Raw genomic sequence first — 23,415 nt, 5'->3', positions numbered from 1 at the left:
GAAGCCTCAGTCCAGAAGAGCGCAGTCCTAGGAACAGCTAAAATACTGCGCAGAACCCTCAGACTCCCAGGCCTCTGGTAGAGGACCCGAGCTTGAGGATGACACACAGATACCACCCCACAAGGGTGAGAGGGACATTCTTTATATATATATATATAATTATAGTAACTATCACGATGACCTTGATTATTACTTATCAGACTACTGTGTCATAAGTACATCTCTGACCTAACAATGTTTATCATGCTGTAATTACAATTTATCACAAGAGGGAATTCATGTTTCTCTGTTGGACGTTTTTGACCAACAGGTCAGTTCAGAGTGAATTAAATAAACTAAGATATGAAGGAAAACATAAATAAACACGAGAATGTGATTATCACAAAGTAGATAACCAGATGAAGCAGAAGATAACATAATTGAGATATTTTTATTTGCCTTGTTCTAAATTTTCTATAGAGCTAATCTTAACAAGACGTAATAAATATAAAAAATCTCATTTTATTTAAAATTAATTCATTTTAAAAATGTAAATTTATAAATGTATTAAATTGAGACACAGAAACATGTAAGAATTAAACCAGACACGGATTCAGATGTAAATTTAATGATGTGTATTTTATTAAGGATTCAATTTTTTAGTGTAAAATATTTTAAATTGCTTGGTTTTTAAATGTTCTATGTAATGAGAAACATTTACAGTAAAAACACGGAGTTAATGTACGTGTGCTGATAAGCTTTAGCGTGACTCCACTGACTGGTAATGAGTGTGTGTGTGTGTGTGTAGGTGATATTCAGGTCACCATGACAACAGGGAGGTCATAGTTCACACCGTTACACAACAGTTGTTGTCCTAAACGTCTCAGCAGTTTTTGAACTGATGATGATGTTTGTGTTTGGAGGAAAAACTTTATTATCAACGCACAGCAAGACAAATGTAAAAAATAGGATCTAGACTTTTGTCCTCACTAAATGAAACTAACATCACTGGTTCTAAAGTCAGAAACAAGCTGCAGAGCCCCGCCCACCAGCGACCTACAGATATATACAGAACAGGTGAATTCATGTTCTTCCGTTTCGCCGCCGTTTCGCCGCCGTTCAGTCCCACTTCTTGAAGAACTGCTTGAAGATGATGGTCTCCTTCCCCTGGGGCAGGATCTCCACCTGCAGCGGGGGGCAAACGAACCGTTAGGGTACAAAGACTCCGATGGCTGCTGGGGGGCGCCCCCCCCCCCCCCAACACCAGGTGGACGTACCTGCGTCTTCATGCGGGGGTACTGCATCTGGTCGATGAAGCTGTCGGCCATCTGGAGGGCCTCCCGCTTCTCCTCGCCGTTCGCCCCCCGGCCTGGAGGGACATTTCATTACCAGGTTCAGTTCCCACTCTGACGGGATTCAAACGCTGCTGTTGCTGCGTGCGCTACGCCGTCTTCTGATTGGATAAGCCCCTCCTCCTCCTCACCCTTCCAGACGAAGATCTTCCCGTTGGCGCCGTTGTCCAGGATGAAGCAGTCCTCAGACACCAGCAGCTCTCGGCCGAACGGGCTCCTCCCCGACACCTTGCTGATGGTCATGGACCCCGAGGCGTCCGACACCTGTCAGGTAAACCAGGTGTGACGCCCCCCAGGTGACAGAGGCTAGCATGATGCTAACTGTTTGTGAAGCTACCTTGTAGAGGGAGGCGGAGTTGGAGGAGTCTGCCTGTCCGTCCTCTTCAGGTGTGCTTTCTGCCAGCGCCGGCTTCTGACCCAGAACCTGCAGGTCCAGAACCAGAGGGACCAGCAGGGGTTAATCCAGGGTCACTGGGAGCACGGGGCCGGACCACAGAGCCTAGGGGGCCGAACACGGCCCGGGGGCCGCAGTGTGCCCTGAGCTAGCTGGATTTGTGAAATCAGTGATGCGGTGTGGTTTGTGCTTTACCTGCAGCATCTCCTCAGGCTCCTCCCCCTCGCACACGGACACGATCTGGGCTTTCCCGTGTCGGTCCGTGTCGCGGATGAACTCGGCGATCTCACGCACCTTCTGCTTCTCGAAGACGTTGGCCTGCGATCCGGTCCAGGACACGATGACCTGTGGGGGGAGACGGTGGTCTGAAGGGGGGGGGGGTCACGAGGATTAAATAATCCTCCACTGGTCCTCACCCCCCCCAGGTCCAGGATGAAGCAGTCTCCTTTGTTGAAGCTGCTCCAGCTCAGCTCCACCTCCCGGGCGCGGATGTTCCTCTTCCCTTTGACCTGGTAGAGCCGCTGCACCGCCTGGGCCCCCTGGGGCCTCCTGAAGCCGGACTCCACGCCCCCCTCCTGCAACACGGCCCCCACGCTGTGAGTTTATATAAAACCAATCCATATCTGGTATCCACATCTAATCTGTGAGTTTTATATCAGACGTCCTGCCGGGAAATGAGACTGAATGACTGCTGAACGCTCCAGACCATAAAGTCATGAAGCCCTCCCCAGCAATAAAACACCGGCTACAGACGGTGAATGAATGGATTTTCAGTAACATTTGGCTGATATTAAGCTATTTAACCTATTTAATGATATTTAATGATATTAATCTATTTCAAGCTAACATCAGCGTCTGGTCTTCAGCTGCGTCCTCTGAATGGGGGGTGGGTTAATAATCTCACTAATATATAAACAGAAGCTTCATGTGTGAATAATGAGATTTTATTGTGATTTATTCTGCAGTAACATGTTTTTGATTTAACGGTTCACCAGTGTTTTAACGGTTCACTAGTGATTTAACGGTTCACTAGTGATTTAACAGTTCACTAGTGATCTAACGGTTCACTAGTGGTTAAACGGTTCACTAGTGGTTAAACGGTTCACTAGTGATCTAACGGTTCACTAGTGGTTAAACGGTTCACTAGTGATTTAACGGTTCACTAGTGATCTAACGGTTCACTAGTGGTTAAACGGTTCACTAGTGGTTAAACGGTTCACTAGTGATTTAACGGTTCACCAGTGATTTAACGGTTCACTAGTGATGTAACGGTTCACTAGTGGTTAAACGGTTCACTAGTGGTTAAACGGTTCGCTAGTGGTTAAACGGTTCACTAGTGGTTAAACGGTTCACTAGTGATTTAACGGTTCACTAGTGATCTAACTGTTCACTAGTGGTTAAACGGTTCACTAGTGATCTAACGGTTCACTAGTGGTTAAACGGTTCACTAGTGGTTAAACGGTTCACTAGTGATTTAACGGTTCACTAGTGATTTAACGGTTCACTAGTGATCTAACGGTTCACTAGCGGTTAAACGGTTCACTAGTGATTCAACGGTTCACTAGTGGTTAAACGGTTCACTAGTGATTTAACGGTTCACTAGTGATTTAACGGTTCACTAGTGATCTAACGGTTCACTAGTGGTTAAACGGTTCACTAGTGATTTAACGGTTCACTAGTGGTTAAACGGTTCACTAGTGATTTAACGGTTCACTAGTGATTTAACGGTTCACTAGTGATTTAACGGTTCACTAGTCGTTAAACGGTTCACTAGTGATTTAACGGTTCACTAGTGATTTAACGGTTCACTAGTGATCTAACGGTTCACTAGTGGTTCAACGGTTCACTAGTGATTTAATGGTTCACTAGTGATCTAACGGTTCACTAGTGGTTAAACGGTTCACTAGTGGTTAAACGGTTCACTAGTGGTTCAACGGTTCAGGATCAGAGGCAGACAGACGTGGAGTAAAAACAACATGATGGGGATCTAAACGCCGTGCGTCGCTCCAGCTGGTAGGGAGCTGGACCCGGACCCCCCCGGATTAGTGACTGTTTGCCCACCCAGCCCCAGGTGTGGCCCCCCTCACCTTGTAGCTGACCCCCCTGGGGAACAGAGCCATGAACTCCGGGGACTCGTAGCCCTGGACGTGTCGGTGCTGGATGGCCTCTCCGCTCAGACGGGTGTCCAGCTGGGTGGCCAGCAGGGCGCATGTCACCTGTTCGTCTTTGGTCGACTTCTCACCTGGACAACAAGACACGTCACGCCTCACCGTCACGCCTCACTGTCACGCCTCACCATCACACCATCACGCCTCACCATCATGCCTCACCATCACGACACGATGGAAACACATCCTCACTGGAGAACCCCCCCATCCCTCCTACATCTTTAATGACATCCATCTGCACGCCCCCCCCCGTCTTCCCATCATCCTCCCCCTTCATGCATCAGCAGCAGGTGAGTCTCAGGTGTCGTCGCCATTAGGGGGGGGTTGTCGCCTCCTGAACCGCAGCGAAGCACCAGGGTTAGACGTGAACAATGGAGGTGCTTCAGCTGGAGGTAAATAAAGTTCAGGGAGGGGGGGCGGGTTGAGAGCGTCTCTAAGCACCCCCCGTTGGCCCCGGGTCAGGTTTCTCTCACCTGAGAGACGAATCTTTAAAGATGTGACTCAAACTGATCCAGATTCAGTCTGAATGTGAACTGGACTCCATGTGGTGTCACTCTGTTTTCTGATTGGACACGACTCCGTGTGGGAGGTGCTGCTGGGCTCTGATTGGCCCGGTTATAACTGCTCTAACCCAATGCATCTCACCGATCCACATGTGGACGTCCGTCCCGTCCTCCCCCCGGTTGTCCAGCACCACGTAGGAGTCCCCGTTGTAGAAGGCGCCGATGGAGGCGGGGTCCAGGGGGACGGCCTTCATCTTCTCCATCCGCCACACCCTCAGGCCTGGCTCACAGACCTCCGGCCCGAACGGGTTGGTGGCTGTCTGGAAGGGGAGCATGCTGCAGGGACGAGAGGGGGGGGGCGTTAGACCTGACGGAGAACTGAAGGATGGAGGGGGTCCAGCTGACGAGCCTCTGGGGGGGGGGGTCGGCTCAAACAGGAAGTGTGGACGTTGGCGTGTGGGAAGGGAGGCTCGCTTTGAATTGAGTCTGGATGCTAAGGCCCCCCCAGGGCCGCTGCACACACGGGGCGCGCCCATGAGCAAGCTGCATCACGTCGTGGGTGTGAATCTCAAACATTAAGTCACGGGGGGGGGGGGGGGGGGGGTCAACCACACAAGTCTCGTCTCGCAGGAACGTTGTTCTGTCTCCAGACCAGACAACATCCCAGAATACTAAGGCACTGATCGTCACTGAGGACTGGGGGTTACAGGAGACAAGAGACGTGATCAGCTGCTGACCAGTAGAAACACCTCCAGACAAACCAGACCCACAGAAACATCTACTGGGGAGGAGAACTCTCCATCTGAACATCCTCCAACATTTCATTCGTGCTTTAACTTCTTTATAAAAAAATCAAGATTTCTGTCATAACTTTCCCTGATCGGTTCATCTATTGATCACATGAACCTCCAGGTGTTCCCAGGTAAGCTCCAGGGCTTCATTCTGTGTTTATCTGCCTCCATCCCACAATTTAAAATCTAATAAAATCATCTTCCAGGTAAACAAAAATCTTTTTCCAACTTTTATTTTAACAAACATCCCTGAAGCTCGAAGACATTTTTAAATGAAAGCAGCAAAGAAACATCCAGACAAACAGGAACAGATGAGCAACTCATTCATCAAGATCACGCGTCGTCATAGTAACGACGACATGAGGAGTAGCTCCGCCCCTTTTAGTTGTTTTTCTGATAGTTTAACGAGCCGATCGGCGACCGATCGCTCCTCGTTTCAGCAACCCGTCGTCAATAGGATGCCGAGGGGGGGGCAGGAAACGGTGGATGAGATAAAGGAGCGAGGAAGAAGAGGAAGGCCCAACGGGGGGCTCCTGCCAGGCCCCCAGGTCAAAGGTCAAAGCTCTGGACACCCCAGGAGGGAGACGGGCCGGTCTACTTACTGGATGATCTCCGGGACCGCCGGCATGTCTGAGTCCGACTCCATCCTGACCGTCTGCTGGAGTGTGTGTGTGTGTGTGTGTGTGTGTGTGTGTGTGTGTGTGTGTGTGTGTGTGTGTGTGTGTGTGTCATCGGCCATGGAGGAGGAGTGTGTGGGCTCACCTGGCCTGGTTAGCTTATCTGTGGAGGTAACTGGAGCCAGTGTGATGAAAGCCTAGCCCCGTCCTGTGGACAGGAGGCTCTGTGTGGGGGGGTGAGGGTACTCAAAGGGGGGGGGGTGGAGTCAGGTTCCTGCTTCCTGGCTCATCTCCCCTCCTCTACCTCCTCCGCCCCCCCACCCTCACCCGATCCTGCATTTATTTCCCTTTAACTTCTGACAGCCGGGGCTGATGGGTATTGAAGTCTTTGGAGTCGTAAAAGCAGCTTCTGGAGTACTTTTATAGCATTTACTGACAACAATCTACTGTTTTATTCTCCACCAATGAGAGGGGGAGGAGCTGGTGACATCACACATGTCTGTTGTTCTGCTTCTTTTTAACATTTCGTTCTTCTAGAACGTAGAAAAGTGAACTCTGTTCTTCCTCCTGTCAGTCGCTGTCTGACCGTCTGAGCTGGAGGCGTTTGGTCTCTGAAGGGAACGGATTTGAAATTCACAATCGACCCATTCACACTGTAACCCACAAATAAATGAGGAGGAAGAACGTCAGATGTGAGGGATGGAGGAGGCTTTACAGCATCATGAGATGTTCAATCACACCTTTACATCTGGGCTCAGAAGTGTTTAACTTTTCTCCGGCGCCTCTGAAACCCCACCCTGGGTAGTCCTGGTCTACAGGTTAGACCAAGATAGATGCAGGAAGTGATAGAAAGACTGATTACAGGGAGACAAGTCTGGATTTTCCAGGCTAAAAGCAGAAAAGTGGAGCCGGGAAGAAGAGTTTGACTGAAAGGATGTCCAGAGAAACAGAAACTGAAGCAGAAACTGAAGCTAAACCTGAAACTGAACCTGAAGCTGATCCCAGGAATGTGAGCAGGGAACACGGAGGGTGGAATGTGGGACAACAAGTAGACAAAAGATTCATTGAACAAAGAGAGAGGCAGGAAGGTAAAAACAGGATAACTGAGAAAACCTGAGGCTGAGTTTGTGCAGAAAAATGTTCACTGAAGGTTCAAACTCACGTGAGCAGAGGAGCTGGTGGGACACAGAACGTCTGACGCCGTCAAGAAAAGCCGCCAGACAGGGAGAAACATGCCTGAGGATTCTTCCTCTTTCACACTTCCTGTCTGTCGGAGCCCAGCCTTCTGACTCACAACAAACGTGGAGGAAATTGTGCAAATGTGACAAGATGCAATTTTCACTTCCATTTTAGCAATTCAAGAAGATAAAATACTAACATTTTCAATTTTGTTTTAGTTTTTTTACAGTGATCTTCTCAACCATATTTCAAATTTAATTTTTAAAAATATTTTTGACACTGGAGGTGAATTAGAAATCAGGCTTTATAACGTTTGCTACGTAAGCTAATGTCCTGGTAGCAGGAAGACTCAAAACGTAACAAACAGAATGTGTTGGAATCTGGTGTGGGACTGGATTTTTTATTGGGGAAGAATTTATTCCATTTTGAGTCAGATTTTGTTCCCAATGTGAATTCTGGGTTTCTTTTTCCCTTTTTTTAGTGGCGTGAGAAAGTGTCTCCTGCTCTCATGCGACACCTAGTGGCAGTTAATGTTACTGACACGCCCTACAGAAAAACAAAAAGGGTAACAGGGTAATAAATAACAGAACCAGGGTTACGGCATGAGTCGTTTATTTCCTGTTTTTGTGTTCTTCTTGTCACAGGTCCGGACCACAGACCAGCAGCAATAGGAAGCACCTGGCCAGCTCCGCCCATTTAACCACACCTGAGCAACTCCCCCCATGAGCAGCTTCCAGAGTCAGGACTGTCAGTAGGCGTCTAATATTTCATTAAAAGTGCGAGTTTCGACAGAAGAAATCAGATTTGTGCATCAGAAGGTTTTCAGATTTGTCTGGTGATGCTAAGCTAAGCTAGCTAACTAGTTAACCCAACAGTAAAGAAAAAGTGATTTTCTTCAACTGCTGAACGTCTTATTTTTAGTTAACAACTCCACATTAATGAGTTGGGAGTCAAAGTCTATGACTGATATTTATCACCAACAACCGACACAAACAGGAGCCGCTGCCTCATAAACAAACACACCTGTCTGCACACAGGCCACAGGTGGTCATGTGACACACAGGTAATGGGCCAAATGAAAATCACTATAATTATCTACTCTGCCAGCAAATAATTTCACCTACCTAAAACACCTTTAAGGATATGCTTCAGTGGACAAGATATTATTAAATTTGTACTGGCCTTTTACTTTTAATTTCTTGATCAAGTCCTAATTTATCTTTACCCTCAAAACAGGGTGTTTTCTTACAATTAATATCTTAGTATTGATTTAATCAATACTAAGATATTAATCAAATCAGAATTAAATGTTTTAATTGAATTCATACACTGTAAAAGTTTAAATACATTTGGTTTATATGTGCGTGTGTGTGTGTGTGTGTGTGTGTGTGTGTGTGTGTGTGTGTGTGTGTGTGTGTGTGTGTGTGTGTGTGTGTGTGTGTGTGTGTGTGTGTGTGTGTGTGTATGTTTGTTTATTTTTTAATCGTTCGCCTTCCAACGGAAGCTGTTTGGGACCAAACAGGTGAAGTCTGCTCTCCTGACGGTCCGTCACGGTAAAACTTCTCCGTCCTCCACCTGCCGGCAGGTCCAGGTGAGTTGTTTATCAAACCTGTTTATCTTGATGTTGTTTATCGTTGGTCTGATTGGTAGTGACGTCATTAACGAGACGCAGGACGGAGTTAAAGTTTATTGTTAAAAGTTGGTCTCCAGAACGAGGGAACGCCACAAACACCACAGGAAGCTCATTTTCCCGATTCTGTGAGTTCACCTGAAGGCAACAGTCACGTGCACGACACCAAAGTAAACAATGTATCAAATGATCTGACATCAAAGCTCTGGGAACGTTTATGTAGCATGTTTATGCTAATTACCCTGATTGTTAGCAAAGCGTTCTAATTAAGAGCAGGTGAGTTTACCGGAAGTTGAGCGCACGAAAAGGAAAACGTAAGTGTGACGTCAGAGCTTGGTCACGTGATTTCTTGGACTAGCTCATCAGGACTGAATTGAGTAAATAATAGTTTACTAATCTACGCCGTAAACTATTAACATTTATTTCTTAAACTAGATGAAGATAAATATAAAAGTATCCAACAAGATGAGGCTAACTAATCAAGAATGTTTAGTTTAATTGAACTTTTACTGAACTTATTTTAATATTAAATGTTTGATCAACATTTTAATCGTTTTTACACCTGGTTGAATAGTTTTAGTAAAACTAGTTTCATGTGACGTCTGTTTATGTAGAAGTTTAGGAAAACTAAATAAATTACAACGGGAAATCTGACATGTAGAATTACTAAAGGTCATCTCCAGATGACACTTCAGCGTAGCGTGTTTATTCTAATTTTCCAAATGCGATGGAGGAACATGAAAACAGACTTGTAGTAAAATTTTTATTCATTTACCCCCCCCCCCTCCCAAGTCAAAAAACCAACAGAACAAAGTTACAGAGAACGATATAATGAATTGATTTTATACAGAGGCAATTTCAAGTGGAACCTTCCGTTGCCGAGACACGTGATGTCTTTCCTCAGCTTGAACCCTGTCTCCCCCCTCGGTCACTGACTCACTCATACATTGACACCCCCCAGGAGTCCCGACGCTCCAGCGGATTGGACAGCACACATTAAGACAACAGGACGAGAGCCAGTGGACACCGTCTAGAGCTTCGGTCCAACCAATCTAAGTGCAATGTCCACACCTGCTTAATTCAAAGGCCAGAAGACGCCGTCCTCTCGGTTCACGAGCGTTTCATCCCCAAAGAGTCATCCCAACATACTGGTAAGGACTATTAGTCTGTATCTGTCAGGACTCCCAGTCAGACCCAACACGCTTCTCCTTATGTATTTACACTGATGGAAAGAAACACTGATTTCAGAAAAAAAAAATTTTTTGTGGATGAAGAGGACTCAGGTGACAATCCAGGTGAACTGGAGGGGAGGGTGTTTCCAAAATCATCCATCAAAGAGCCAATCAGAGTAGAGACAGCAGCCATGTTCAGACAGATGTTCACACTAATGTAGTGGGTAAGGGTTGGATTTTAAAGGGACGTCCAAAAGTTGTGCTTTTGGACAATCTGGGCTTAAAAGAAAACGAGTTTCTATGTGGTGAAGAAAAAAAAGACCAGATTAAACATCGCCTCCTGGTGGCAACAAAAGGAATTACGTGCTAAACGCCTCCGAGCCTCGAACAGAATGAAAAACATCTGAAACCGTTAATGAAGCGTTTTTACCACCACTGTAAGAAATCAGACCCCCCCATCCCCGTCCTCTTCATCCACAGCACATGAACTTAATGTTCTGCAAACTAGTTTACAAAGTCACCAAATGCAAACAAGCCGGAAGCCAAAAAATAAAATTCTTATATTTATATTCACACAGAATAGAAGTTAACTTCCTTCCTTAAATTAATCAACAGTCCAAATAATCCTGCCAACGCGTCGGAAATGGGACAAAATTAGCTGGAGGTGAGGTGGTGGGGGGGTTTGAAAAGAGAGAAATCAACCCGAGGCTGGACTAGACGTACTAACAGGAGCTGTTCCTTCAGGACCCCGACGAGGTGGTTTGTCCGTGTGAGAGCCCCCGGCGCTCCGGATGCTGGTGGCGTTTTCATGACATCTTTCAGGTGTGTGTCGACGGAGGGCGGCGCCGGGTACGAGCCGCGATGCGTTCAGTGACGCTCGAACTGAACTAATGGAACGCCTGAAGCACCCCCCCCCCGGTGGTAAAACGCCCCCATGGCTCGCGGCGAGTTTTACAAAAGCAGCAGACCCCCGGTGGGGCCGGCAGCAGTGAAGACGACCCGCTTCTCAGAGGCTTTTGGCAACAAGATCGCGTTCGACCTGACACCCGACGCGTAGAGACAGGAAGTGACACAGGAGCACTTCCTGTCGCCATGTGTTCACATCTTCCTCTTTTAATTCCCTCATGGGACCCCCCCATGTGGAAATTAAAACTATGTCAAAGGCAGCCTTTCCTCCCTCAGGCGGAGCACTTCAAGTCTTTCACCAAACAGTTTTAGGATCTGTGGCGGTAAAGGAGGCCTCCGATTGGTCCAGGTGTCGGCCCCGCCCTCAGCCGCCCCTCCTCCTCCTCGCCCGGGGGGCATCAGTTGTTCTCCTCGTCGCTGTCGTCGGGGCTGATGGCCGGGCTGTAGGTGGGGGAGGTGGGGCTGTATCCGGGCGACGTGGGGCTGTAGGTGGAGCCTTTGGGGGAGGTGGGCGAGTATGTGGGGGAGGTGGGCGAGTACTTGGGCGACGTCGGGGAGTACGTGGGAGAGGTGGGGGAGTACTTGGGGCTGGTGGGGGTGTAAGTAGGGGATGTGGGGGAGTAGGTGGGGGAGGTGGGGGAGTATTTTGGAGTCGTGGGGGAGTAAGTGGGGGAGGTGGGGGAGTATTTGGGTGACGTTGGGGAGTATTTCGGGGAGGTAGGGGAGTACTTGGGAGATGTGGGGGTGTACTCTGGGGAGCTGGGGCTGTAGGAGGGGGAGGTGGGGGTGTATTTTGGAGAGGTGGGGGAGTAGGAGGGGGAGCTGGGGCTGTATGAGGGGGAGCTGGGTGTGTAGGTGGGGGACTGGGGGGTGTAGCGGGGGCTGGAGGGCGAGTAGGAGGGGGAGGTGGGGGAGTATGACGGGGAGGTGGGGGAGTAGTTGGGGCTGGTGGGGGTGTAGTTGGGGGAGGTTGGGGAGTAAGAGGGGGAGGTGGGGGAGTAGGAGGGAGACGTGGGGGAGTAGCTGGGCGAGGTGGGGGTGTAGTTGGGCGAGGTTGGGCTGTAGCTGGGGCTAGTGGGTGAGTAGGAGGGGGAGGTGGGGGAGTAGGAGGGGGAGGTGGGGGAGTAGGAGGGGGAGGTGGGGGAGTAGGAGGGGGACGTGGGGGAGTAAGACGGGGAGGTGGGGGAGTAGCTGGGTGACGTCGGGCTGTAGCTGGGGGAGGTGGGGCTGTAGCTGGGGGAGGTAGGAGAGTAAGAGGGGGAGGTGGGGGAGTAGGAGGGGGAGGTAGGGGAGTAAGAGGGGGAGGTGGGGGAGTAAGACGGAGACGTGGGCGAATAGGAGGGGGAGGTGGGGGAGTAGCTGGGCGAGGTGGGAGAGTAGGAGGGGGAGGTGGGGGAGTAGTTGGGGCTGGTGGGGGAGTAGGAGGGGGAGGTGGGCGAGTAGGAGGGCGACGTGGGGGAGTAGCCGGGGCTCTGGGGGGTGTAGCCCCCCGGGGAGCGGGGCTCGTATGCGGGGGAGGTGGGGGAGTAGTTGGGCGACATCGCTCCACCTGGAGGGGGAAACAGAGACGAGTCAGGAACCAATCAGAGAACAGCTTCCTGTCTGAGGACCAATCAGAGAACAGCTTCCTGTCTGAGGACCAATCAGAGAACAGCTTCCTGTCTGAGGACCAATCAGAGAACAGCTTCCTGTCTGAGGACCAATCAGAGAACAGCCTGTGTCCTGTCTGATAGTCACAGGGACTCGAACCGACAACCAGCTACACTCTAAGAGAACAGGATTCTCTGCACTGTAAGGTCACTGGAGGTTCTCAGGGGTGTCCCCCCCTCCGGGGTGTCCCCCCCCTCTGGGGTGCGTCCCCCTCTGGGGCGCGTCCCCCTCCGGGGTGCGTCCCCCTCTGGGGCGCGTCCCCCTCTGGGGTGCGTCCCCCCCTCTGGGGTCAAACATGTTTCCTCTCGAACAGGAAGTGCTGCTCACCTGGAGACGGGATGTAGGGGCTGGCCGGCCCCGGGGACCCCGGGGAGCCCGGCGTGGGCGACCAGGCGGGCGAGTAGCCCGGAGAGAAGCCGCTGGCGTCCGAGGCGGCGCTGGGGGAGAAGCCCGCCGCTCCGGGGGTCATCCCGCTTCCTGGAGGAAGAAGCATCGCAGGTCAGACTCACTTCCTCCGACACAAACTAACTACGAGACGAGCCAACGAAGCGTCTGATTGGACTGACCCACGCTGGGCGACCAGGCGCCGTAGGCCGGCGTGGCGCCCGTGTTCCACGGCGTCATGGCGGGGGACATCCCGCTCATGGGACTGGGCACCGACCCGAAGAACATCCCGGTGGCTGTGGGGGAGAGCGACACGCGTCAGACACCTGCTAACGTTCTGCTCACCGATGCTCCGCCCCGCGGCGCCGGGCCGACGCCCACTCACGTCCAGCCACGCTGATGCCGGGGATGTTGGTGGGGATCTCCATGCCGTATTTGCACTTGTCGGCGTCCAGCAGCAGGTCGAAGCAGCCGGTCCCGGCGGGGGCCAGCTGGCCCAGCATGATGTTCTCCGACACGCCCTTCATGGGGTCGCTCTCGCCGTGGGACGACGCCTCCATCAGCACGTCCACCTGCAGGACACGCACACGTTAGGAGCCCCCCTCCGGCGAGCCGTGACCCACGTCTGCCGGCGCCGTGGCCTCACCGTCTCCTCGAAGGAGCACTTCATGAGCGGGCCCGTGTCCTGGCGGTTGATGCCGTGGCGGGTGATGGCCATCAGGTGACCCCTGCAGGTCATGGTGTCACACAGCAGCGCCAGGTGGCGGTAGTTGACGTAGGAGCCGTCGAAGGAGATGACGTGGTAGAGCTCCCGCTCCAGCGCCTTCCGCACCGCCTCGATGCCCAGCACCTAGCGACACACGCACCGGGGGGGTCAGAACCCGAGCGGCCCCGCCTCCGCCTCCGCCCCCTGGGCGACCCCCCGCCGTACCGTGAAGATCTCCACGATGTCGTTGGAGGTGGTCCGGACCGGGTCCACGTCCTTCTCGCTCAGGACCCTCATCAGGCTCACGCCGTCCGTCTCCAGGATCCACTCCTGCAGCGCCTTGAACTCGCCGTCCTCCGTGATGATGATCTTCTTCTTGTTGTCGGTCTGGGGGAGGTGCATGTACACCTGGGGGGGGACGCCACCTGTGACTCACGGCTGCAGACAGACAGGAGCTTCACGGCGGCGCCGGCGAGCGTTACCTTGCTGATCTGCTCGATGCCCTGCAGCGTCATGTCGGTCAGCATGTTGGACTCGATGCACCGCAGGAACACGTCGTCGTCCATCTTGTCCACCACCTCTTCATCCTGCATCATCATCATCATCATGACGGTTCACGAGATCAACATAAACCAACACGTGTAGTTGAACACGCCCCCCGACCCCCCCACACTCACTTCCTGGAACTTGTTCTCGTCGCTGTTCATGATGCGGATCCTCAGGACGAGCTTCTCTGCGTTGTCGTCGTTGAAGATACAGTTCAGGTCGTCCCCGAAGCCTGAAGGACACGCCCGCGCGTTACTCAGGAACCGACGCCGTCTCCGTTACCGTGGCGACCGAGCGTTCACCTACCTGCGTTGATCTTCTCTGCGATCTGCTCCATGGTGAGCTTGCGGTCCGTCATGTGCTTGCGGTCCAGCTCGATGCGCAGCAGCCAGGGCGAGATGCGCGTCACGTCGAAGTCGGGCATCTCGTAGTAGACGTTCACCCACTCCTGGTCCTCCGCCACCACCGTGTTCTGGGGGTTGGGGTCGTAGTAGATGGCCGTGTTGGCGGTCACCTGTGGGGGGAGACGCCTGGCGTTCAGTCGCCGCTCTGGACTCAGAACGGCGCCTCAGACGCGCGGTGGCCCCACCTTCTTCAGGGTGGTGTGCTCCAGCCGACACAGGATGTCCTTGGCCCGCTCGGCGTCGCGCGCCGCCTGCCCCAGCAGGAAGACGGTGAGCGACGGCGTCTTGGGCCTCTTGGAGATGTTGATCAGCTCCTTCAGACGCGGCACGCCCAGCGTCACGTTCTTGGCCGACACGCCGGCGTAGTGGAAGGTGTTGAGGGTCATCTGGGTGGCCGGCTCCCCCAGGGACTGGGCCGCCAGCGCCCCCACCATCTCGCCCGGGTGCGCCTGAGGAACACAGAACACGTGAGCGTCGGCCCGGCCCCGGGGCCGGTCTGAGCCCTATGGCGCTGGACCTACGATGGACTGGTTGAACTTGGTCTCGATCTCCCCCAGCAGCCAATCGAAGGCCTCGGTGGAGAGGCGGAACTCCTCCGTCATGCGTTTGGAGCAGAGGGTGGAGCGCAGGTGGATGTTGAACAGCAGCGTGGCGTTCTGCTGGGCCTGTTTGCTCAGCGGGTCGTCGCCGTTGACGATCACCAGCTTTTTGCTGAGCTCGTGAACACCTGGGGGGGGGGGCAGTGACGTGTTTATTCACAGCCATGAAGTGAGGAACACGTATGTTCTGCCGTCACGCCTACCGTCCACGACCCTCAGAGGATTGAGGTCCGTTGGAGTGCGAGGGTTAATGCGGAAGATCTTCTGAGCGTTCCAGATCATTCTGGCCAGGTTGCACGGCAGCACCACCTGCAGGTGAGGACGGGCATTGCAGGATGAGCTCTCCTGGTTTCACAGAGCGTGTGTGTGTGTGTGGGGGGGGGGGCTCACCTTGCTGTCCCCGGTGGGGAAGGTGTCCCTGAGGGTCTCCCGGTCCTCCTTCATCTTGTCGAACTCGCGCTCCAGGGCGCTCTGGACGTGGGCGTTGGTCAGCACGTCCTTCACCACGTCCTCCTGCAGCGTCCGCCGCAGCGCACGCTCGTTGGTGCAGTCGAACTTAAACCTGGGGGGTCAAGAACGTTAAAGCGCTGCAGGAACATCTGGTGTTCTACCTTCAGAGGACCTCTGGGCTTCGCTCACTTCTTCTCAAAAGCCTTGTTGGACGGTTTGAGCGTCGCCACGTTCTGGAACTCCACGTTCTCCCCCGCCAGCCCGTCCTCGCCGTAGCGCAGCTGGACCACCTGGTTGATGGAGTTCCTCACCGTGCCGTCGTACTTCACCATCACCGACTCCATGGACTTGATCAGACGGCGCTGGATGTACCCTGGTGCCACAGGTTCACCGCGTTAGCACAAACGCTGTTGCACTGGGGGTCAGCGACGCCCCACCAGGCCGTCTGGACTCACCCGTCTCGGCCGTCTTCACCGCCGTGTCGATCAGACCCTCCCTGCCCCCCATGGCGTGGAAGAAGAACTCGGTGGGCGTCAGCCCGGCCAGGTAGGAGTTCTCCACGAAGCCCCTGCTCTCCGGCCCGTAGTCGTCCTTGATGAAGTGGGGCAGCGTGCGGTGCTTGAAGCCGAAGGGGATCCGCTTACCCTCCACGTTCTGCTGCCCCACCACGGCGATGACCTGCATGAGGGAACCACAGGCGTCAGAAGGCCCCCCATCGCTCCTCTGTTCTCACTCGGGTGCTGGTGTGGACCCCCACCTGGGAGATGTTGATCTTGGAGCCCTTGGAGCCGGCCACCACCATGGACTTGAAGTTGTTGTACTCGGACAGGGACTTCTGGGCGGAGGACCCCGTCTTGTCTCGGGCGTCGTTCAGGATGCGGTTCACCTGGTTCTCGAAGGTCTGCCTCAGCGTGTTTCCGGGGGTGGGCTCCAGCTCGTTGTTGTGGGCCTTCTCGATCACCTGCCGGACGAACGCCAGAGTCACGTCTGCTCACAGGACTTCACCCCCCAAGCTGGTCTGGGGCGGGGCTCCTACCTCTATCACGTCCTGCTTGGCCTTCTTGATGGTGTTCTGGATGTCCAGGTAGGTCTTGGCGTCAGCGATGGAGTCTCCGATACCGATGGAATGACCTGCAGGAGAGTCAGCGTGAATGTTCACGTGACGGATGACGGGACGTGAAGTCAGACTCTGATTGGTCCTCACCCTCGATGAGCAGCCAGTTGTTGACCACCGTCTGGATGTTGGAGTAGAAGAGTCTGGTGATGTCGTGGCCCATCTCCAGGTAGGAGATGTGGACCAGCGAGCCGGCGGACGTCCCCAGAGACTTCTTACACAGGATGCCCATGATCAGCTCGCCGTTCTCCACGATCACCTGAAGAGACAGGAAGTGTGTCGTCACTCGTGTCGGAGCCGGGGGGGTCGAGGCGCGGTCGAACCGGGGGAGGGGGGTTACCTTGGTGTCCCCGGGCGAGATGTGTTTGTACGGCCCGCTGTCCTCGTCGTCGGGGTGTGTGCTGTGTGTGCGGATCACGTTGATGTGTCCGGGGATGATGAGGCTGAAGATCTGCTTGCCGGTCCACAGGGGGCGGGGCTTGAGGATGGCAGGTTGAGGCACCTTCCCGTCCCAGGTGGACAGGAACATGAGGAGGTTCATCACCTCACCCTGTGGGGGAGAAACGGAGGTTCAGACCCGTTCCAGAGAAGAAACCCCCCCCCCCCCGGAGCGACGCCTCACCCTCTCTAGGAACACGTCCCTCTTGGTGAATTTGCGGACGGCGGTGAGGGTGTCCTGCACGATGCCCATGACGGGCCGGTTGGACTGGGGGGTGACGATCATACGCGGCACCATGGCCAGCTCCTGGATCTCCGCCCTCGTCTCCAGGGACTGGGGCAGGTGGAGGTTCATCTCGTCCCCGTCAAAGTCAGCGTTGTACGGGGTGGTGACGCTGGGGGGGGGCAAGAGAAACAGTGACAGGAAGTCGCATGAAGACCCAATTCAATCAATAATCATTGATCTGAAAGGGATTCATCAGAAGTTTAAGGACAGTCAGGGTTTCTTTAACCGTGACTATTATGGTCTAGTCCTTCATCAAACATGACTTCTACAGGAGGGTGTCTGTTCCACAGTGATCCGCTACCTGAGGTTGAGTCTAAAGGTGGACCAGGGCAGGATCCTGACCCTGTGCCCCATCATGGACATCTTGTGTAGGGTCGGCTGTCGGTTGAAGATGACGATGTCCCCGTCACACATGTGTCTCTCCACCTGGATGGAAGAATCCCAGTTTAGTCTGGATAGAAATGTCTCTTCAACATTTCATTCTAAGAAGATGTTTGTTTTAATGATCGGTAAAGCTCCTGAGGTCGATTGATTGATTGATAATGTGATCAATCTTGCCTTGTAGCCGATCTGCAGGTGGAGGTCACTTGGTTTGGGGTGGAACCGGAGGTCGATTCTGTCTCCGTTGTCTCTGATGATGTATTTGGCTCCGGGGTACTGGCTGTTGCCCCGTCGCACCAGCTCCTGTAATCTGGGATGTCAAGATGAATTAGACGACGTTTTGTTCGAGGAATTGTTGTGAAGTAGTTGTTTTTCTACACGTAACGTTGAATGAAACCTCCAACGTCCACGGTACCTGTCGATGTTAAAGGGTGTGACGATTTCTGGGAAGGTCATGTTGGCGGCGATGGACCGCGGGACGCCCACTTGGTCGATCTGCAGGTTGGGGTCCGGGGTGATGACGGTCCGGGCGGAGAAGTCGACACGCTTGCCCATGAGGTTCCCCCGGACCCGCCCCTCTTTCCCCTTCAGACGCTGTTTGATGGATTTGAGGGGGCGGCCGGACTTTTGCATGGCCTACCAAAGACAAACAACACTGAATATGAAACAGAACGGGAGCCGCTGGGGCTCCAGTTTGTTCCAGTCAGTCTGAATGTCTGGTGTCAGACGTGGGGGGCGTCCCTACCCTCGGCAGCCCCGGCAGCTCGTTGTCCACCATGGTGGCCACGTGGAACTGAAGCAGCTTGACGTCCTCGGCGATGACGTGAGCTGCAGCGCCGCTCTGCTCGTTCCGTCGCAGCTGGTTGTTGATTTTAACAATGTCGGCCAACTTGTGGGTCAAGTCGTCCTGTAAGACAAGGATTCATGTTGTTGTCGCCCAATAACACAGGAATAAAACACGCGGCGTGACACGCCAGCGACATGCTAGGTAAGTATCCCGTTACCTGGTTACGAGCTGAACCCTGCATGACCACGGCGGGCCTGACAGCCAGGGGGGGCACAGGCAGCACCGTCACGATCATCCACTCCGGTCGGGCGAACTTGGAATCCATCCCCAGGATGATGTCCTCTTCATCAGAGATGCGCTTAAAGATCTCATGCACACGTTCTGGGCTGAGCAGGATCTTCTTCTCCTGCGAATCCTCGTTCACGTGCTTCCATTCGGCGTACAGCTCCAGTCCGGAGCGTCTGATGCGGGGCTGGTATCGTCCACATCCACCGTGGCCCTGCATAGGAGATGGATGAAAAACAGGGTGAGCAATGCAACAAATGCTGAACTGCCCAGAACACATCTTCAGCCACACACCTTCTCTTTGGTGATGTCCTCCTCCGTCTCCTGCTGCTCCATTCCGAATTTGTTGTCCATCTCCTCACCTCCTTCACAAATGTTCTTTCCTTTGCACAGCTCGTACACGTTGGTCAGACGCTTCCTGGGCAGCCCTTTCGTTTTGGCCATGATGTCCTTGATCTTTGGATTGTTCTAACAGGAACAGCAATGGAAGCATGTTAAACATAAAAAGTGCAAAAAAAACCTTTTTACCGGACAAAAATGTGCTTTAGTGGATGATAACTGACCGAGTCCACCAACAGCTTTGAGCAAAAGAAGCAGACACAGCGAAGAACCTTCATGATCTTTGTGATGAAGCCCACGTGGAACACGGGCTTAGCCAGCTCTATGTGGCCAAAATGACCCGGGCATTCTGTCATGTTGCCTACCGAAAAAAACTAAATATTACATCAATTCATAACAGATTATAGATTTTAGCGAGAAATGCTAACATGACCCTTTACCTGCACACGTCTGACATCGTCCACTCCGCTCTATGACGCCTTGTCTTGGGTCCATAAGGCCCCCAAGTTTGGGGCGTCCTCCTTCTGTTGTTTCGGGGTATTTAATTCCCCCTTCAGTGACAGACATCCGTTTCTGGGAAAACGAGTTTAATAGAATCCAGAACAGACAGGTGAGCATTTAACATCAGTAGTAGAGCACTAATAAGTCATTAAATAGTCTACGAACGTGAATCCATCACCAGTAGGTCAGTGCTGATAAAAACTTAGAGAGCACAATTTGTCCAACCAATGCTAACTGCTATGCTACTGCTGAATAACGAGTGACATGTAAATTATCTCGTATTTACAAATGTTACAACAATTTATTACCAAACACAGAGTCAAAGAAAACATCAACGGCCGAATTTGTTGAATTAACATTATCATTTAATTCATTTATTGTAATAGAAAACATTGCAATGCGTGTAAATGAACCACTGGTATATAGTAATGTATATCGTTACAGTGCGACCAGACGTGAAATCAAACAACTTGTTTTTACAGCAGCTAAAAAATAAAGTTTCTACTTACAGGTGGGCCTACAGGTACGTTACAAGAATTAAATGGGGGTTTAATTGATGTGATCGCGTGGATCGATCCTCAGAATGTTGTGCTTAAAGTTTTCCAAACTTCCTGCTACATGTTAGCACCAGCTAGCTAGGCTAGGCTAACAGCAACCGTTTGTTAAACACAGCTCGTGTCTTTGCCACGTGTTAAACTACAGGATAAGCAAAGAGAAACCCGTCAGAGTGGTGTGTGAACAGTATGCACATGAAGAAAACACCCCGCTCCCACACAAACAGAACCTACAAGCTCATCTGGGCTGATGATGCCGAACTGAACTCTCTTGATCGTGCGCAGTGGGCATGCGCTGTCGCCGGAGGGCGGTCCGTGCATCCTGTCTATTCAAAGAGACGCGTCCTTCCTCGGCACGCCGCTTTGTGAGCAGGAACAGCCGCAAAATAATCACCACGGCTCAGGTCAGGTCGCCAACGGTGACCGGATAGCCTCCGTAGGCGGTATCCCAAGGACCTCCGCTACCAGCTGCCCTCAACACTGGAATATTTCTCTTTTGCTCCTATTAGCGGTAGCAGCTGACCGCTCTCCTCCCTTTTCCTGATCTACACTCTGGCGCGCTGTAAGCGCCTCTGAGGTTGAAGCGCCTCAACACTTGTTTATATAGACTGAGTGCCTACTACGGGGGTGACCGCCCAGAAGAGCAGGGACTCATTATGTGGAAGGTGGGACAAAGAGCTTTGTAGTTAAACGCTCATTGGCCTTCCAAGGCAGATGTGTGAATATTCAATTTTCTCATACGTAGAGCCAATAAGATGGTGTCTTTATTTTTTTGACGAATTAAGAGGTGAAGGCGGGCGTTCATGTGTTGTAAGATCATCCTGATTGGTTCCATTTCCAGAGAGTAGGCAGTGCGGCCTGTAATTTACATGCGAAATAAGAATATGCAATCCAAACCCTCTCAATTCGTCCTTCTTGTTATTAATATTCAGTAGTTTGGCAGACAGAGCCAATGGCTCTGAAGAACTGAACCTTCTTTGAATAATTTAAACAAAATCCGCCTCCTTTACGAAATGTGCCGAAATTTGCCGATGTGTATTTCTTCCCCCAGAGCAAAAATAAAAAAAATCTGTGTTCCACCGCTCGTCTCGCTGTAGAACAGCCTGGGCTCTAAGAAAAGTGTCTCAGGGCTGAGGCCTACTTTAGACCGTTGATTAAACACGGGGAAATTGTCGAAATACATTATATTTTCACATTGAATTAATGTGTAATGAATAATTTTTTAGCTGCTTTCATAATGCGTTGATTATCTCTTTCGTTTTCATCTGCACTTTTGGATCTATGGGACTTCGACACGAACCCCGGACTTGCCTGCCGCTCATGCCGGGCCAGCGGACTGGATTTCGCCTGCGCTCGACAGGAAAGACCCGGAGAAGCCTTAGTCGTCCATTTGACGTTTGTTTTTGGAAAATATTTAAATGTTTTTACGGACCTGTGCTCTGTTGGTACTTTATAACAAATTTATTGTCCGCAACATCTCGTGTTTGTAATATTTTTTGTTTAAAATGTTAAAACGCTCTTGCAGGCCACGTTAGGAAAGCGGTCTGAAACGCTTGGTTTAGTAACTAACCTGGTTTACGGATAATCGATCACTGATCCGATTGAAATAATACAGATATGACAACAAGTCTAGTAATAACCAGCTAGTTATATAAGTAACCAGCTAAATCTGCTTGGTAGCGATACAGCTGGTCGGGTTAGCATAAGGCAGGGATTAACTGGACGGTACCGGCTTTGTTCCGGGAATTGTAACACTAATGGTGAGTTTTAACACTACTGGTGAGTTGTAACGCTAATGGTGAGTTGTAACACTAATGGTGAGTTGTAACACTACTGGTGAGTTTTAACACTAATGGTGAGTTGTAACACTAATGGTGAGTTGTAACACTACTGGTGAGTTGTAACACTACTGGTGAGTTGTAACACCACTGGTGAGTTGTAACACTAATGGTGAGTTGTAACACCACTGGTGTTTCCCGTCACCTGGCTCCGGTACCCTGAACGTTTCTTCCACACTACGGGACAGAACGTCCCTCTCCCCGGTCAGTCAGTCGCTATTTAGTCAAATATCTGCTCTCACATCTTTTTCTAATTAATTCTAATATTTTCTAATATTCTAATATTTCTGTTTTAATGTGTTTTTGTCGATAGAGCGGTGATTGTTCGTCTGTCCCGGTTCACGGACTGGGTTCGCGGCTAGCAGACGTAGCCTAGCCGGCCGCCATTAGCGCCAACATGGCGGAGCGGAGCGGCTGTTGTTGTTGTTGAGGGAAGATGGAGGCTGAGGCTTCAGGCCGGAGCGGAGCGGCTGTTGTTGTTGAGGGAAGATGGAGGCTGAGGCTTCAGCCGGAGCGGAGCGGCTGTTGTTGTTGAGGGAAGATGGAGTCCGAGGCTTCAGGCCGGAGGAGGGAACCGGTGCGTTTCTAGACGGTAACTGTCACCGATGTGGTGAAGAGGCCGGCCGGCCCCGGTCCTTCTGGCGGTAGTTTACGTGAAGTTACGTCGCTGGAAGTCCTCCGGCGGCTCCGGCCGGAGTTGAAGCCATTTTGCCACAAAGTCCGCGGCTGTCAGTCCGTTGTTGTCTGGGGGAGAACCAGGAGAGGGTCCCGTTTCCTCCGCGGCCTGTGGTCCGGTCTACCGGGGACGAGTTCCAGGTGGTCCAGTTCTTCTGACTAGCAGGAAGTTCAGGTGACTTCAGTAAAGAATGGAGGAACGACAGAGACCTGTTAGTGTGTAAGGTTTGATTTCTATTACTAGTTAAGGTTTGATCTCTATTACTAGTTAAGGTTTGATCTCTATTACTAGTTAAGGTTTGATCTCTATTACTAGTTAAGGTTTGATCTCTATTACTAGTTAAGGTTTGATCTCTATTACTAGTTAAGGTTTGATCTCTATTACTAGTTAAGGTTTGATCTCTATTACTAGTTAAGGTTTGATCTCTATTACTAGTTAAGGTTTGATCTCTATTACTAGTTAAGGTTTGATCTCTATTACTAGTTAAGGTTTGATCTCTATTACTAGTTAAGGTTTGATCTCTATTACTAGTTAAGGTTTGATCTCTATTACTAGTTAAGGTTTGATCTCTATTACTAGTTAAGGTTTGATCTCTATTACTAGTTAAGGTTTGATCTCTATTACTAGTTAAGGTTTGATCTCTATTACTAGTTAAGGTTTGATCTCTATTACTAGTTAAGGTTTGATCTCTATTACTAGTTAAGGTTTGATCTTCATTATTAGTTAAGGTTTGATCTCTATTACTAGTTAAGGTTTGATCTCTATTACTAGTTAAGGTTTGATCTC

The 23,415-nt window shown here is 51.4% G+C and overlaps 2 protein-coding genes across 2 annotated transcripts; both read right to left on the bottom strand.

Annotated features, from left to right (window-relative positions):
- Nucleotides 1–603: 603 nt before the first annotated feature.
- Nucleotides 604–7,080, bottom strand: LOC137590451 (macrophage-capping protein-like). The gene is made up of 9 exons (XM_068308082.1): nt 6,967–7,080; nt 4,539–4,732; nt 3,813–3,967; nt 2,142–2,300; nt 1,921–2,070; nt 1,669–1,755; nt 1,463–1,595; nt 1,257–1,348; nt 604–1,164 (listed from the first exon to the last, which is right to left on the bottom strand). The coding sequence occupies exons 2-9, from the start codon at nt 4,729–4,731 to the stop codon at nt 1,099–1,101; spliced, it is 1,035 nt and encodes a 344-aa protein (XP_068164183.1). The 5' UTR covers nt 4,732; nt 6,967–7,080; the 3' UTR covers nt 604–1,098.
- Nucleotides 7,081–9,397: 2,317 nt separating this feature from the next.
- Nucleotides 9,398–20,683, bottom strand: polr2a (RNA polymerase II subunit A). The gene is made up of 29 exons (XM_068307645.1): nt 20,350–20,683; nt 19,501–19,633; nt 19,285–19,421; nt 19,016–19,189; nt 18,654–18,935; nt 18,395–18,556; nt 18,065–18,285; nt 17,827–17,959; nt 17,570–17,694; nt 17,167–17,377; nt 16,885–17,094; nt 16,635–16,803; nt 16,467–16,561; nt 16,188–16,391; nt 15,886–16,108; nt 15,620–15,803; nt 15,371–15,542; nt 15,184–15,289; nt 14,903–15,108; nt 14,567–14,830; nt 14,284–14,491; nt 14,109–14,209; nt 13,914–14,018; nt 13,657–13,839; nt 13,372–13,575; nt 13,111–13,297; nt 12,908–13,021; nt 12,669–12,818; nt 9,398–12,240 (listed from the first exon to the last, which is right to left on the bottom strand). Exons 1-29 carry the CDS (start codon nt 20,434–20,436, stop codon nt 11,090–11,092), a joined length of 5,901 nt encoding a protein of 1,966 aa, XP_068163746.1. The 5' UTR covers nt 20,437–20,683; the 3' UTR covers nt 9,398–11,089.
- Between the last annotated feature and the right edge of the window lie 2,732 nt (nt 20,684–23,415).

The sequence above is a fragment of the Antennarius striatus genome, chromosome 23 (genome assembly GCF_040054535.1).
Source record: "Antennarius striatus isolate MH-2024 chromosome 23, ASM4005453v1, whole genome shotgun sequence".
NCBI lineage: Eukaryota > Metazoa > Chordata > Actinopteri > Lophiiformes > Antennariidae > Antennarius > Antennarius striatus.
This window is presented reverse-complemented; position numbering and strand designations above follow the sequence as displayed.